General features: G+C 48.5%; 1 protein-coding gene across 2 annotated transcripts in view; it reads left to right on the forward strand.

Annotated features, from left to right (window-relative positions):
* Positions 1-17,341, forward strand: part of LOC135920181 (CCR4-NOT transcription complex subunit 7-like) — a 64,987-nt gene that overhangs the window by 6,640 nt on the left and 41,006 nt on the right. For both annotated transcript variants that reach the window (XM_065454330.1, XM_065454331.1), the window contains exon 3: positions 11,145-11,338. In XM_065454330.1, the coding sequence (XP_065310402.1) occupies positions 11,145-11,338 (194 nt within the window). The remainder of the gene's footprint in view (positions 1-11,144; positions 11,339-17,341) is intronic.

Consider the following 17,341-nt stretch of genomic DNA (forward strand, 5'->3'; position numbering starts at 1 on the left):
GTAAGTCGACCTATTTTTTTTATTTATTTGAAAATCTGAAGTGGGTCGAAACCATGTTTTGGTTTCGACTTACAGTTGAAACCAAAACATGGCATCGGCAAAAATAAGCGAGACCAATGAGATATCGGGGGAGCTACAACGTAGTTAATATTTTATGTTTGCTCTATAGCCCTACCCGTAGTTTTTGCTATCCTGTGAATTTGTGTTGTTTGCTTTTGGAAGGGTTTTTCAGCATCTTTTAGGGTTTTACAGCACACGCGACACTCATGGGGGTGTAGATAGTCAATGTAAGTGCCGCTGTTCCATTTGGGCGGCACCCCAGAATGGCAGTGCTTGCAGGGACTATCAATTGTTCATGGAAGAGCAGATGCCGCTCACGTGTTTCTATTTCCCTGTAGCTTATATAAGTGTTCTATGGTAGCTTTTAGTTTGACGCGTTAAACTCGACTGCCGGCTACGTGCTACTTTCATGCTTCCTCAGTCGTCATGAGTGCTCCAGGCCCACTAAACATGCGGCCCTCGTTCACAGCAGCGTTCAAGAGGGCTGCCATCCTTTGCGCCGAAGAAACAAATTGCTGCGCAGCGGGCCGCAAGTTCGATGTTTCCGAACGGTTGGTGCGACAATGGCCACTGCAGCGAAGCAAAATTGTCACCTGCGACTGCAAGCGAAGAATTTCCTACGGGCCAAAGTCGGGATGCTTTCCGGAGCTATAGGTGAAGCTTGCGAGGTACGTCGATGTAGGCAAAGCTTGTAGGGTTAGTCGCTGAAGTGCGTGATCAGTCCCTACCAGTGAAGTGCAACATGGTCATGAAACAAGCCCGGATCTCTGCCTTTGAGGACCTGCTCTGCCTTGAGTACGAGTGGCTGGCGGCAGAAGACCGCTAACTTACGCCAACCTGACCTGTCAAAAGAGCCTCCCTGAGGGCTGCGTGTGGTTGGGTGCATTCGGCGTGGGCTGCTGTTCCACAAGATGTAGTGCGGTCGTTTGCCAAATGTGGAATTTCGCTGGACAACGATGCGCTGTGGGACCGTAGCAGCGATGACAATGGCAGCACCAGTGAAGACGAGTAGTCCAGTGACCATGCCAGCTGCTAATAAATTTTTGTTATGGAATGCGCCCTCGGGTATGCTCTCATTCTTTTTTTTTTTTTCCTGTCTAGAGAGAGGGGGGTCGACTAACAATCGTGTAAATACGGTAGTCATGTGTAAGAGCAGTTTAGTCTTGCCTTATACAGCAAGACCCTGCTAATCCTGACTTTGAGGGAAGGGAAAACATGTAAGAATTAACCGATTGTCGAATTATTGAGTGTTCCATGAGAGCAAAAAACAAATGCTTAATACTTCAACATATTTTATTTACTGATTGACTGGGAAAATCCCATTTCTTTTTTGCGCAAGAGCAGTGCAAAATCTGCAGCTCTTGTCATCTTGTTAATGATATAGCACTTGTAGTGGCTGTGGCCTCGCAACTTCCTTTCCAGTGCAGCCACGATGCAGGACTCACATCTTCTTCCGAGACATGTGCTTACCCTCGTCATGCACGTATTCCGATAACTTTTTCTTCACTGAGCTGGTCAGCAACAGGTCATCCGTCTCAACATTGAGATCTTTCTTTCAGTTTTCAAACTTCCTCGGTGGCGGTCGTCGATACGTGGCCTCTTTTTGTTTTTGCTCACCGGGTGCTGTGGTGGTCATGGTTAGCCTTGTTCTGTGAACCACTAGTGGTTTGTAAGGTTTGCCTAGCAAATGGCATTCTTTGACTTGAAATTTCTGCAAAATACAATGCTCATCACCAATTTATGTGCAGCTTATTACAGACCTATGCCGAAGTTGAAAGGCTATGACTGAGCGAACGGAACAGCGAAAAGCACTAGCAATGAAGCTGTGCCTAACTATCTTTCACCGCCGGTGAGTGCGTGTATTAGGAACTGAAAAAGAATTATCATCGTCAGCCTGTTTTATGTCCACTGCAGAATGAAGGCCTCTTCCTGCGATCTCCAGTTACCCCTGTCTTAGCACCTTCTGCTGCATTACAGGTCTGGCCGCTGCCTTGGTCAGGTGCTCCACAGCTGCTGGAGACTGAGGGCCATGGGTTAATTGTAGGAATCATTTGGGAGGTAGTGGGCGAATACTGCACCAGGAAGAAGGGAATTGCGCTAAAAAAAAACACGGACGAGTAAGGACATGGACGGGCGCAAAGAGTCGCGAGTTTGCGCCCGTCCATGTCCTTACTCGTCCGTGTCTTTTTTAGCGCAATTCCCTTCTTTAAGTATGTACGACCGACTCTCCCAACAACGTGCTCTCCTGCACCAGGAAGGCCAATTCCTGTTCTAGTGAGGGAGTGTCTTCGTTGAAGCTTAGTGAGCCTTCCCAATTCGGTTTTACCTGGATTAGTATAGCCCCACTTGCTCTCGGCATCATTTGCTGGTGTCAGGTGCCGCTCCAAGCCTGCAGATGTAGTGCTGAAAAAGAATAAGCAAAGAAAAAAAAATATCCTCTCTCAATGAGGTAAACAACCTTTTATAGTACGGCACAAGAGCCGCACGCATCATGTTCTCATGTCGAAAGCGTCTTCACTAAAGATGAGCTTTTCTGTTGTCGATTGCGACTTTCCCGCGGGTTTCTAGGTGGCGGTTTACATCCCTCGCATAGAAATGCATCTGTGTGACAATGAAAGTTCAATATTTGGCACATGAGCGTGGACTCGTGCTCATCACAACTCAGCTGCGCAAGATTGCACTTATCCAGCTCATCCAGGACCTTCCAAAACGGTATCCCAAAGGGACCTCCCTCATCAAGGGAAAGAGGCATTAGCAACTCTTATGAACTGTAGCATCTTGGTGAGATGCTTCAGGCTCCCCTCCTTGAAGCTCCTATATGTGGTAAGGTACAGTGGAATCTCGATGATACGAATCTCACGGGGTCACGAAAAATATTCGTATTAGCCGAAATTCGTATCATCGCAACAATTAAAACTAGCTAAATTAAAGAGTCAGAGGTGAACTCACTCCGGCATGAGTACGTAAAAAGCATTTATTTCTTGAAAAAAAGTCTCGAATGTCCTTCTGCTTCTTTTTCTTTGTCAGGTCACTTAACAGACTTTGTCCAAATCCATAAAAACGCGTGCACGTGTTGTCGCTGATTTCATCCGCGGCCATAGCACGTCTCATAACCTAGAGCGCGTGCAGCGTGTCAGCCGTCGGTGATGGTCCTTCGCTGTCGCCCAGGTCTAACAAAGAACGCGGCCCAAAGCACAGCAACTACTCTGTCTGATGGCACGCCGAAAAGGAGGAAAAGCAACAAAAGCACCACCGCTTCAAACTCTTCGCGCCCATTCGTGGCCTCCGCGCCTCCGCACTAAAAGAGAAAGGGAGAAATCGCGTGACTGCGCGCTGTTCTTTTGCGGCCGTCAGTGGTGCTCATGCTCGCGATCGCGTCTGTCCGTGGGCTGGAATCGTGCCAACTGTGGCCTCTCCTCCGCGCAGCAGCGCAACCTCCTCCCTTCCTTAGCAACCGGCGCGCCGGTGGGGGGTGCAGCTGTGCATAGCAACTGTGACGTCGCACAGTAGCGGTAGAACTAAAGCCCCTCAATCTCCCAAAGTAGCGCCATTCGCTTCCCTCCTCCTCCGCTCGGCGAGGCCTCGACCGTGGCGCCGCCGGTGGTGGGCCTGCCGTAGCAGACGACGGCTAACACGCTACGGGAGGAAATCCGCAGAAAAGTTTGTTCGAGCCCTGCGGAGCAGTTTTTTCAATCGAGATCTTTTTTCGTCAGTCGGTAACTGGCCTTTAGATTTTCGTGTTGGAATTGCGGAAGAAAAAAAGAAAATGACCATTATTCAAGGCATATTTAAGGCGTAAAGCACGCGACGTTGAGAGTTCGTGTTGCTGAAACACGACGCAAGCACGCGGTGTACTCAAAAACGCGCGTAATTACCAAAGTTTCAGGTGTTGACAGCGTGAAAATATGTGTACGTGGTTTCGTAGGTTCATTCGCGTACCTGCAGGACACTTTTGTTCGGTCGGCGCGTGAGAGAATCTGGCTGTGTGTGGTGAGCAACGCCTGGCAACAGGGCCGTTTCTTTTTTTCATTGCGGGGTGCTTTGGCGATCTATTGGTGTTGTTCTTGTTTTTTTTTTTTTTTACAAGTATTGCTTCAGGAGGGCACATGTAATGGCTAACGGAGGCCTCTGAAGAGCACGTAACATTACACTAATGCAGGCGTCGCAGGGAGTGTTCGTATACAAAATTGGCTGTCCGCGATCTTATACCCCCTTGGCATGCACAGGCTTCGGCGAGCCCCATCCCGCCCTGGTTCTAGCTTTGGTGTTCCCGTTGTCGCTTTGGTGCGCTGGAGGCGCCATCAATAATATGAAATAATGACAAGTTGTTACAACTAGTAAATAAAATTGAATACAATCGCGCCGAGGCGCCAACTTCTGAAGCAGCGCTAGCATGCGAGTATTATGAAATGCCAACGAGGAATTTACCGGCCCACGTACGACTCTACGATCAAAGTGCACGTTAAACATCCCCAGGGGAGCTAGATAAAGTTATCCGGAGCCATCCACTATGACCTCCATCCTAGCTTTAGTCGCTTCGGAACGTTAAAAACGTTAATCACCACAAACTAAATCAATACATGCGGACGTACATTCGAAGCTAAAAGACTGCATCGTAAGTCATAGTGAGCCTTGCAAAAACGTCGAGAATGTGCTAACTTCTGGTGGAGCTCAAAACACACACTGAATAAAGTCGCTTTTATGTCACAGGCCAGCTGCAGATGCGTGCATTTCACCGCAAGACGAAACTACTTGAAACCAAGAGAGCACGTTCGAAAAAAAAAAAAAAGTCAGACAACGCGCTAAGAACCATGCAGAGCATGAACACACACTTTTTCGAAGCGGAAGGCGTGAACCAGGCTCAAAATAAGAGGTTGTGAGTGGCAGTGGCCCTTACTTCACTAAGCCGTGCGTTCTTTGCCACTTCCTCGAAGTCAGCCCGCCCGATCCTGCGAATCCACACTTCTTTTTTAGTTGCGCCCGCCGGACCGCAAAGCAAAAAGCTTTTTGCCCTCGCTGTGTCTGTTGCGGCAACCAAAGGCGCAGCAGCATGGCATCGCAATTAAGTTCTCGGCCTTGCACATTCTATTACGCTAACGCACTCCGTCAATCCGCCTGCCGTACTTTCGTCGCGCAGGCCCAACAATAGAGGTCGGCGCCCGCTGGAAAGAAAAAATATATACAAAAGTGCGGCGCCTGCTTCCACGTGACACACATTGGCCAATGGGGGAGCGGAGGAGGCTGGGGCAACAGGAGGCGTGGAGGAGGACGCGCCAGGGTGGCGAAAGATCGAAGAATGGCGCTACTTTTGAAAGATTGAGGGGCTTTAGGTAGAACGAGCGCGCGTCGGCGGTGACAGCTGCACCGCTGCACTGCCACTCCTTCGCCAGACGTCTCGTTGCAGTCGAGTGGGTGTGACGCATGGCTCCGAAGCGGCCCAGTGATTGCGCGCCAAGCGGTTCGGGGGAGCGGTAGCGGACGCCGGATTCAACAAAGAGCGAATGCGCATGCGACGACTGAACATGTCACCAGATGCGAAAGCAAGGGAGGCAGAACGGAAACGCCAACAGCGACTGATTAGATCTCCGGGTATGAAAAGCAGAGACGCAGAACGAAAGCGGCAGCAGTGACAGGCGATATCGCTGAACACCAAAGCGAGGGAAGCGGAGCGCAGACGGCAGCAGCGTCTGGCTTTCGCCAAGCACACTTTAGAATTTCCAAAGTGTCTTCGGTAATTTTCGTATCAACCGACGCGGGTCGAAAATTGATTCGTAACAACCGTTCTCTAGCATGTTGCAAAGTAATGGGGCTCGGCCGGGACCACGGAAAAATTCGTATCATCCAGAAATTGGTATTAGCCGTGATCGTATCATCGAGATTCCACTGTATGCGTCGACAACTGGAAATGCCGTGCTAATAGCCTGCAGGCACAACTGACATTCTGTATGCTTGCTGATTTTGTGTACAACACACTCGGATAAGAAGTACACCACACTGTCGTCTATATCATCTCTGAAGTAGCTGTGCTCATTGTTAATTTGCTCAGGAAAATTAGAAGAACCCAATTTTCCATGAGCCTAGCCTTCATCTCATTTCGCAGTCTGGCTCTGTTTGAGCAATAGACCTTTCAAGCAGTCTTTAATGCATCTTCCACACTGAGAGGGTAGAAATTTGACAGTAGGGTGTGACTCGTCTGCAGATGATTGTGCAAGACCAAGGTGCCACTGAAAGAGAAATTGCACGCATTAGAGCAGAATTACAAAATCTCCTTATATTATAAATTAGAGGGAAGCAAGGCTCTGAGGGTTCCTTGTTGAGCTTGGCGGTCAACACGTAAAATGCTCCTTTATCGAACAGATCATTGATAATGTTTAGCGCCGACAACAACATTGTGAGGCAAGTAGTTTTGTACCTTTCTCGAGAGCATTTTGCTCAGTCATATTCAGGACTTCGAGGGACTTCTTGATAATCTGGAAAGAAATGTTTTTGAAGGATTAATGGTACTACTACAAGGCCAGGTGCCAGTGTAAGTAATAGCAAGATCAGGCTCCAACAATAGAAATTTACCATATTACTAGGTTCTCGCACCCCCTTGGTTGTAACGTGCACTTGTTTGCCATGACCTAAAGAAAGTAGAGTCCTTTCATGCACCTCATTATTTCATATAGAAATACAACTTTATCTAATTTGGAAAAACAAAGATCTACTCCCATTGCACTAAAGTTGCGATAAATAAAAAAAGTCGCAGTTTTGCCCGAAAGGTGACGCATCAATTGCGATAGCAAATTAGTAGACAGCTACAGTCGCCGACCGATTTTCCAGACTCCAAAAATTCAAACATGCCCAATTATTCGGTCAGCTTCGCGGCACCGCCATTCTCCCCATAGACCATAATGTATAACAAATGCCGAAAGTTCGGACACCTTGCAACCTCTCGTCTCATTTTTCGGACACTCCTTGAGCCAACTCGGTCGAGAGCACCATGCACCGACTCTAACCGGTGCATGGTTCGACTTGCTGAACGCCATTTTTGTTTTGAACGGAGCTTCCTTGCTGCCCCACGAAGTGGCGCTACTGGAAATCCCTGCTCATCATCATATCATCATCGTTTCTGCCTAGTTCGATGGAGTGGCTCTGCAGTAGTTCCCGTTTCAGCTCAGTAAGCCATGTCAAGACAATCCAGCAGCTGATTTGTTTCTTCATGCACGACGCTGCGAGCCGGCCGCGTTTTTTCGTTTGTGTGACTGGTGTTGGCATGGTGGTGTTTGCTTTGTGTGCTGTGTCGAGGTTTCGGTGATCCAACGCGGCATACGGAAACATCGCGTCAAGTCTCTAATGGCGCTGACAGTGCCCGCGCAGACTGCGCTGCGGAATGCCGGCAAGCGTGTGCCGGGAGGCCTAAGATTTGTCGCCTTGCGATGTACTCCCTACCGACGCGGAAAATGTTCTGCCGAGACTTGCGCAGTGGCTGCATTGCGATTCCGGACACCGTCTCATTGACAGTTTCAAAGGTGCTGACACCGCTGTACTGACATGCGCAGAACTCGACGACGGCGAGATCATTCGTCGGGTTTCTGCTGCACCGCCGGACGATGACAGAGTCCGAAGTTGACGCACCATGTGCTACGCTGCCGTCGCAGGCGCCTATAGTGACCGTACGACCCTCTCCGAGATTCAGGCTTATCTGATTGCGCGTAAACTGAACAGCATGCAACGGCGCATTCACGATTTCTTCAAGCCTACTGCCGAGCCCGAATAAGTGCGTGGAAATAAAGGATTTCATTTTTTTTTTTCTTAATCTGCTTTTTCGGACACCTGTTTATTCGGACATTTCCGCAGTCCCCGTGAGGTCCGAATAAACGGTCGGCGACTGTATTTGCGGCTGAGGCCCATGCACTATTGTCGGCTTTGAAACATATCAGAAAATCAAATATTCAAAAAACAATTTTATTTACACTCCTTAAGCATCGTAAAAGCCTTGAAGTCGCACTGTAAACACAGAAACCCCGTAATTACTGAGCTCTATTCCATTCTCTGTAGAGCGTATATGTCTAACCAGCATGTCATTATATGCTGGGTGCCTGGACATAGGGGCATCGAGGGTAACGTTCTAGCAGACCAGATGGCCACATCAATTCCATTGCATACAGTTAATCCTACTGCTTCGGTCCCTGTCACAGACCTGAAGCCTTTTTTAAGAAGGAAACTGCGAAACCACTGGCAACGTAAGTGGGACGCAGAAGTAAATAACAAACTGCACGTGATAAAGCCACAGTTAGGTTCTTGGCCCTCCATAACAAAATCACGGCGAACAGATGTCCTATTCTGTCGCTTCAGAATAGGACACACATTTGGCACACATAACTTCTTACTCACTGAAAATGATCCTCCACGTCCTCCTGGAGTGTCGGGCAACCGAATCTGAGAGAAAGAAACATTTTCCTCTAGCATACCGGCAGCAGATCCCCCTTCATCCGGCAAAGTTACTCGGCCCAGAACCGCTATTTGACGCCAACGCAGTCCTAAGTTTTCTGAAAGATGTTGTGTTGCATGTTGTTAGCCCCACATGTCCGTAGCGTCTCCTCTCTTCAGAGGATGCCACTGTGATAGCTCTTTCGTACAGCACATGCCTCTAGGCCCTTGTGTTTCAAGGGCTCTGGCGAGGCAGCAGTGCTCCAAGTAATTTTACCATCTTATATATTTTCTATTTTGCATCATTCTTCTACGATGGATTTTAATGTCCATAGTATTCGTCATTAGTCATCGCCATAATTTCATAGCACGTAGATTTTAAGCACTTTACAGCGACTATTTTTAGGCCACTTTACAGCCAAGTCGCATCTTCCATGATACGTCGTCAACATTACCACTCGCTCTTTGGCCAAACCTGGCCCTTGCGCCATAAAACACCACACATCATCATCATCCACATAAATCTGTTGTTGCCAGCCCTATCACTGATCAGTCATCACTGATGCATTGTTCTTGTGCAGTTCTAGGATAGCACTAATTACCAATTCTGCAAGACATTTTCCAGGAGCTGCTCCTTTTGTCGCAAAACTTCCAACTGCCTGCACCAAGTGTTCAGTGGTACTGTGAAACCTCGTTAAACAATAGTTGGCCGGAGCTAGGAAAAAAGTACATAATAAACGGTAGTACTATTTAAGCGAAATAGCATGAGATCGCCCACTTACCTGTCGAAAACGGAACTCGGAAAGAGTGCGATGAAAGGGGGAAAAAACATGCAGTATTTATTCCCTTTGACCGGACGACAGCGACGACAAACTTACTGAAGCTGCATGCCAGCTTTTCAGCCAGCCCCCTCTTCTCGGCAAACACTCGCATGGCAGATTCCTCGTTGGCGTTACGTATTCTCCGTGCACGCGCACAGTAGTGCTGCAGAAGTCCCGGGGCGCCTTTTTCATTGCCGGGTGCCGGAGTTTAGAATACTTTTCGTTTGGAATATATTTACGTTATCGTGCTCCTGTTCTCGTCGCGACGATTGCATTCATGAGGCTGACGTATCGCGCAGCTTCTGCCACTGTCGGGGCTGAATCGCCCAAGCTGTCGCTTTCCGTGTCGTCCTCATCACTGTCGCTAGTCAACACTTTGGCAAAAACAGAGGCAACGATGGCGAAAAGTCGAACCTCGTAGCCGACATCTCTTCGTAGTCACCGCAGCGCTGCCGAGCAACTTTTTCGCATTCCAAATGCCACACACCGTAGTCAACAGCAGATCCCTGTTGCGTGCCAGCGCCGACTTCGTGTCACGTTCGATAGCACGGACAATGTCTTTAATTTTTCTTCTATGCTGAGCACCCGGCGTCTTTTTTTTCTCCGAGCTTCGGCATGACGCGAGTCCTCGCTAGCACGACATCACAACGCTCTCTAGTACGGCGACGAAATGACGTTGATATTGATGTGGCTTCACGCGCAAACGCACAGGGCGCTTGGAGGCCGTTCTTTCGATCTCTGAGGCTTGTTGTTCTGCCGGGCCGCCCGATGGAGACGACGCACCGCCAAATTTGCGCGATGAAAAGGGGAAATGCTACGTTTTAACCGATGCGTACGCAGTAAACTGGTATTGTTTATGCGGATACAAAACACATTATGTTCAATGGCTGCTGAGTCGGGGATTTGACTTTACTACTTTTAAAATGAAACTACTGTTTAAGCAGGTATTATTTAATGAGGTTTTACTGTACGAGCATTAGTATGAACGTGTGGTCAGCAAGCTGATATGCATTTGCTGCCATCATTACGCCATAGGTCACAAGTGCCCATCATTTTACATGAGGCTTTATGGAACCCTGCTTTAACTTTACCTCATTGAGGAGCAATACACCTAGGCATTTGAGGTCGCTTTTGTCGCATAAATGACTAGATGCTGTTGAGTGCAACTTGGTTGAAGGGCCTCTGACCAGGCCACATAGAAAATTTTGAGGCCATGCCGATACCAATGGGTGGCACAGTAACACGCGAAAGATTGTGGGCATGAGTAGACATGAGCATGGTGCACTACTACTACTACTACAAATGGCAAGAGAGGTGAATGTTGTCATGGCTCTTGTAGCATTTGATTGTTGGATATTTCTCTTCATGCAAGGCACATTTTAAGAACTTGCTGTTCGAAAAGGTTTGTGAGGGAGATGGCCTATACCAAACACCGTTCATACATTTTGTAGGAACACGTGTCGCCCCTACATTTATTAGGGAAGGCAAAGTGGCAAGCAGAGCAACGGCTGTGGCAACTTGCCCAACCGAGAGAGAGTGCATTCTTTTGGCTTGTCTGCTTCGTCCTCCAGAGGCACTGTTGTTGGAGGCGGCACCGCTTCACCTATCAAGGGAGTTGTTGCAGGGTTGTTTTGCATTGGCCTCATTTTGCAAACCACTTGAGAATGTGGTGATTACTTCTTTCATTTTCAGCGCACTAACCTCTCTGCAGATTACTTCATTCTTGTATAATATATCTAAGTCATGCGAGAGACTGGGGAGTGAAAAGATGGCAGTTCTTTTGTGCAGTGTGAGGCTGTTCTCACTTTCTCAGTCATTAGCAGCATTGCCTATAGCACTTGCACATTGCAGGACACCGAGTTTCCGGGAGTGGTGGCACGGCCCATTGGGGAGTTTCGCAGCACAGCAGACTATCAGTACCAGCTGCTACGCTGCAATGTGGACCTTCTCAAGATCATCCAGTTGGGCCTCACCTTTCTCGACGAACATGGCAACACCCCCCCAAATTACTCCACCTGGCAGTTCAACTTCAAGTTCAGTCTCACGTGAGTGGACATCACAAGTGACCGAAGTCTCATTGACTGCTCGTACTACTGCTGCTATATGCAATCAATGGTACACAGTGCCAAGGCTTGAAGTCTCTGCCATCTTGCACAAAAATATAGCGTTTTAGTGGGAGAAAGAATTACAATAAATACCTTTTAGTTTAACTGAGGTTTGACCAGAATTGTTTGTGCGCTATTGCTGCTGTCAACATTGCTGTGATTTGCATAAGTTATGGGTGCCTTGGGGCAGCGGAGTTTGAAAGGTTTCCTGCCCTACAAGGCTTGTTCTGTGCACAAATATTGCGTGTCCCTTCTAAATACTTTAAATTGCAACTGGAGTCATAAAATACTAATACAGAAAGTAGAGCACTGCACAGGCTGAATTTTACGGGTTGGGCCTGCCATACGAAGCCCGTGACTTGGACCCTTTTCATGGTGCAGTTTGCTCTGAAGGAACGAGATGTTGCTTTTGGTGGCGTATCACACATTGGCTCAGCAAAAGCACTAATACAGTGAGGCCTCTTTAAACCGTAGTTGGCCGGAGTTTGGAAACAGTATGTACTGTATAATGCGGAATATAGGTCGACCCCCTAACATTGAAGCAAAGAAGTCAACATAAAAATTATAAGGCACAAAACTTCGTTTTATTTAGTGGTGCCGCCAGACTCTTCACCTGCTCATTCATTTGAGCTGTCTGAACTCTCGTCGGAAGACGACTGCTTTTCACTGGCTGCGTCCCACAACATGTCATCCTTGGTGCCGTCCAAGGAGTTGCTAATGCAACACTTCTTGAATGCCCGCACCACCATATCGTCGGGCAGCGAGCGCCAAGCTTGCGACACCCATGTGGCCACAGTGGCGAGAGGCGGTCTGCGCAGCCGGCCGGTTGGGGTCGTCGGGTTGTCGCCGGCCATCCACTGATTATATTGTTCCTGGACACGGTCATTAAAGGGCTTGTTGAGCACGACGTCCAGTGGCTGAAGTGTTGACGTCATGCCTCCCGGAATGACGGCGAGTTCCGCCCTCCCGTCGCGGAGTGCCTGCTTCACACCTGCAGTCAAGTGCCCGCGAAAGGCATCCAAGACGAGCATGCTCGAACACCGCAGGAGTGCGCTGGGTCGCCGATTCCAGACTGTCCTAATACAATTGAGCATGAGGGCCTCATCCATAGAGCCCTTTTCATTCACGCTAACAACATCCCGCGGGAAAGCCTCTTTCGGCAGCGTCTTCCTCTTGAATATTATGTATGGGGGCAGCTTTCTGCCGTCTGCAGTACACGCGAGCATCACCGTGAAGTGCGAATGCTCGTTCCCCGTAGAAAGAAGCTTGACTTCTTTTGCGCCACATTCGCACACTGGTGGGCGACGGCATGTCGAACCACACCGGCGTTTCATCCGCGTTACCGATCTGTCCCAACGTGTAACCATGCGGCTGCTGGATACGGGTAACAAAGTGCTGGAATTCGACCAGCTTGTCCTCGTATGCCTCTGGCAGCTTCTGGCAGATTGATGTGCGCCGTCAAAGTGCGAATCTCTTGCGTCGCATGAAGCGACGAACCCAATAAATGGAGCCCTTGAATTGTTCCTTGGGCAGTCCGGATTCTCTGGCGATCTCAATAGCTTTGATGCGGATGGGTTCTGCTGTCACTGGCAAAGATCTGGCATGATGCTTGCGGACGAAATCCGTCACCCTGTCTTTGAGCTCCAGGTGCACTGCGCCATAGAATAAAGAACTACGCGGCGCCCGCGAGTTGGGCTGCGTCGGTCACGGAGGGGGCGATAACGATGCGGATGCCGAAAGGTCTGCGCCCCTACATGTGGCCAGACGACTATTCATGTTGTGCCAAGGGCCGGTATATAAGTCGAGGGGTGAACTTTTAGTAATATGTTTTGGAAAAACCTCGACCTATATTCCGCACTATACAGTACCGTATTCACTCACATAATGATTGCACCCCTGAATTTTGTCAAAATTTGATTTTTAAAGATTTCCCGTGTAATGATCGCACCCCAAACTTGACACAGCGATATGTCGTGTGCCAAGTCTAGCTAATATTAATCGCGCTTACCATCTGTCGAATGCTACGTGAACGACTTGACAAACCACGCACCAAACATTCTTAAGTAGATGCCTCATTTCATTACTTTCCGCACTTCCATGACTAAAAAAAAGCTGCAACCAAACTTGTCTTTATTATATGTAAGCTTTATAATGGTTGTGGTCAACAACAACAAAAAAAGCGCCTTTCGGTTCTTCTCATCTGCACTCGTGGGCACGCAACAAATCGCGAGTGGCAACGATAGTAGCCACTTTTACACTGATACATTAGAAGTGCACCCTATTCTTACGCCGACGCTTGTAACACAACTAAGATATTCGCCCACCCTTAGCGGAAGCGTGCCATATTAGGATAGTAGTGAAGACAGATGCCGCAGTTTCCGCAGCATGCCGACCATGTGTTTCTATGTCACTGGCAGCTAAGCGCGCCCATCTGCTTCTGTCCCCTCAAAGTGGACATGGCTACGTTATTGCCGCAAACTTTCCGATATTGACGCTTTTGACGATTTTCTACAAACGTACTGAGTCGTTAGAGTAGGTCCTTCTGATAATTAATTGACACATCTAAGTGCTCTGCGTAAAGTGTGTAATTTATTATAAGGTTTTAAAAATGCACATCGCTGCCGATCGCAGCGCACTGCTCGGCGGAATTTTAAGCCGCCCCTACCCATATGACGGAAATCACCCATATGACATCAGTGGGGCGAGCTATCCGATTGGCTGACCAGGGCACGTGATCGATAATTTTTCCAACTTTATGGTAAACAAATGATCTTCGTAATAGTTGGAATGTTAGTTAATTTGTTTTTATAAAAAGAAAGTAGCATAAAGAGAATGCACAAGAACAATTTTTCAGTACACTTAAGCACTTCCGGCACACAGCAAGTGTCGTCTGCTTGTGCTACAACGTACTCCATTTGAACGAGAGCTCCGCGGCCAGAGTTGGTCTCAGTCTTTTCGCGAGCACTATGATTCGACTTTGTTGCCTTGTGGACTGCAAACGTAGCGACTGGCAATATGTCAAGCTGCGACATCATGTCCCTCTGCAAGGCAGCGTACGAGCGAACTGGCTGCTGCGCATCGGGCTGCCGCTATCCGATCGGCGCCAGGATTTGCGCGTTTGTGGCCGTCACTTTACACCGGAAGATTACTAACGCAATAGCGTCTCGCGAGTCCCGTATTAAGGCAAACGTAAGCGCAAGGGGACAGGGTCTGGCCGCTTGACTGTGCCGTAACAGGACGAGCCGAGATGAGCAGAAGGGCAAATGTGAATGGTCTGCACGGTGCAGCCACCTGGGGGCATAGAGCTCAACCATACACAGTAGCAGCAACGAAGCGTATTCTTCTTTGCTGCTGGTGCGTATTTTTCGCAGGAGTGTAATCATCAACATGTTGTTTTTATAAATGTTTAAAATGTTTTACACTTGGTTAGAGCAATATTAGCGCTTTGTTTGGCTGGTTAAGCGCTGCGCCAACAAGTGTCTGGACCGTGCAGACCGATCAGGCCGCTCACGTACGTCTACGTCAAAGTTCCTTCATCAGCTTGAGTTTATGCCTCCAGTCATTTGCCAAAATGACCAGATTGCCTGTGGTTAACGGAATACCAGACATGTTCGGCGCTACGACAGAATGCTCGCAACGCACGCTGCTTCGATAGCTCTCGCTTGGGGTCGACAGCCAAGCGGCTAGCGGAGAGATTTCGCGCGGGCAGGGGCGGGCTCCAAAACCACCGGAAGTGGACGATGTGACGTCGCATCGTGACGCAGGACCAGTGAAGGCGGAGCTTAGCCCCGCTCGCTCGGCGAACGAGTTGAGGAGCAAAAGCATGGCTGGGGAGGAGGGTAACTTCTAATCGCTTGTAGCTCCGTTAATACGTAACGCTTCACTTAAATTGTGGTGCGAATGTTCTACTTAAGGGGGGACGCGGCCCTTGAAAACCGAAAAATCGCGAAAAAGTCGTTTTTTGAAAAACCATATTTTTGGGTTGTATGTCTCACAAACAACCCGTTCCGTAATTATCAGCACCTAATTCAACCGTAAAGTACCAAAAATAACGCTACTTTTGAGGCCACCGCGGCCCAAAAAACGCGCAAATGCCGAAATGAAGTCAAACTTCGCGCGCGCGCCATTCTCGGCCCATGCGGCCATCCCGCGCCATCTTGGTGTCGTTTTGACCGTGGATTCTTTCTCTATTTCTCAAATATTTTTGAAAAAAAATATTTTTGGGTTGTATGTCTCAAATTACCTCTTCTGTAATTATCAGCACCTAATTAAACCGCACAAGTAAAAAAAAAGCTACCTTTAAGGCCACCGCGGCCCACAAGACGCGCAAATGCCGAAATGAAATCAAACTTTGCGCACACGCCATTCCCGGCCTATGCGGCCTGCCAGCACCATCTTGGTGTCATTTTGACCGTGAATTGTCTGTTTTGCTGCCTTGCAAAATGGCATCGTCGGCGCGGTTGAGGCGCTATTGGCGTTTTCCCGCGATGTGATGCGGAGCGCTGATTGGCCGGAGCAGCGCGTTCAAATCTCGCGGGCTAAAGCGCGCCTTCCATTGGTTGCTGCGCGGGCGGCGGCGGCTGCTCAAATCCCGCGGGCTAAAGCGCGCCTGCCATTGGCTGCTGCGCGGGCGGCGGCGGCTGCACCCTTTGATGCCGCGCTCGCGTCGTTGCTGCCCCTTGCTCCGTCCGCCTCAACATGAGCTTGCGCGCTGCTCAGCGCTTTGCGCTATCTTTTAGATTATTTGCTCAGCTTTTTTTTTTTTTTTTCGCTAGTTCTTCGCTGCACGCGATGCCGGCAAAGCCCAAGACAGTGCAGATGTTGGGTGCACGGGAGCGTGATATGCGTGTTGTACGAGCATCGAACTTCCGATCTCCCGCAGCGAGTGCCGACTGCGTAGACGCTTTTCAGCGGCGGAACTGTTTTCGGCTATCGCCTGTCGAAAATCCGACACACTGAGTGTGCCTGGAGCCGCAAGAGCTAATTAGAAGCTCCGCAGGAGCTTTCTAATAAAAAAACACGTGTGTTCAACTTTAAGGCCTATTTTCTCGGAATGGATTTTTTCGCTAGTAGGGGTGCTGGGGAAGGCGATATCTCAAGAACCGCTCATCAGATTTGTATGCCGTTTTTTTTATTCTGTTCCTGAATGACTCTGCCAGGGGGTAACAGGCTTCTTTTTTTGAAAGCTGGTGCAGTTAATTTATAATAAGCAATTAAGTTTTGATGAATGTGGTCATTACTGGCTACATCAAATTCAAAGTTGTCTTAAAATTTTTTGGAGAGGAAATTAAAAAAAAAAGGGCTCTTCAGCCCCCTGGGATATCTATCAAGGGATCATCACAGTGAATTTCAGTTTCCTACGATGTCCTGGCATTTCTCCAGGCTCTTCCTCAGGCATATACGTGAATCACCTAGTTAGACCTCAATAACTCTGTAACTAATAAACATATCTTCATGAAACTTTGCAGTTCCTCATAGTTCGGTGGTGTGAACTTACCCTGAAAGTTTCATCTGGATATCCTAAAAAATAAGAAAGTTCGGTCTCCAGGGTAGCCTCCCCCCTTAAGCTGTACCCTACGCGTCTACAAAATTTGTCCGAACCGTTTCAGGGGCCCTTTAAAGATATTATTCATTACTGATACAGGAGAAACTGTTTCAACGCACGCAATGTACTTGCGAGAAGAAAAAATCCAGTTCGGCGCGTTCGGCTTGCTTCGCCGGCCGCCATTTAGGCAATTGCATATTTCCTTCGTTGCTTCTGTGATGCAGCTCATTCACATGCATTGTTGTACTGCACTGAGTCACCCTTGGAGGCTATGTAGCTAAAGGAATATTGCCCTGGTAGCACAGTCGTTGGGAGCCATCCTCCCATATAGTGGTGTGTTACATCATTTTCTATAGAAGAATAAACATTTGGGTGAGTTCAGGGTTCGCACAGCCCCT

This window comes from Dermacentor albipictus, chromosome 3, assembly GCF_038994185.2.
Source record: "Dermacentor albipictus isolate Rhodes 1998 colony chromosome 3, USDA_Dalb.pri_finalv2, whole genome shotgun sequence".
Taxonomy (NCBI): Eukaryota; Metazoa; Arthropoda; class Arachnida; order Ixodida; family Ixodidae; genus Dermacentor; species Dermacentor albipictus.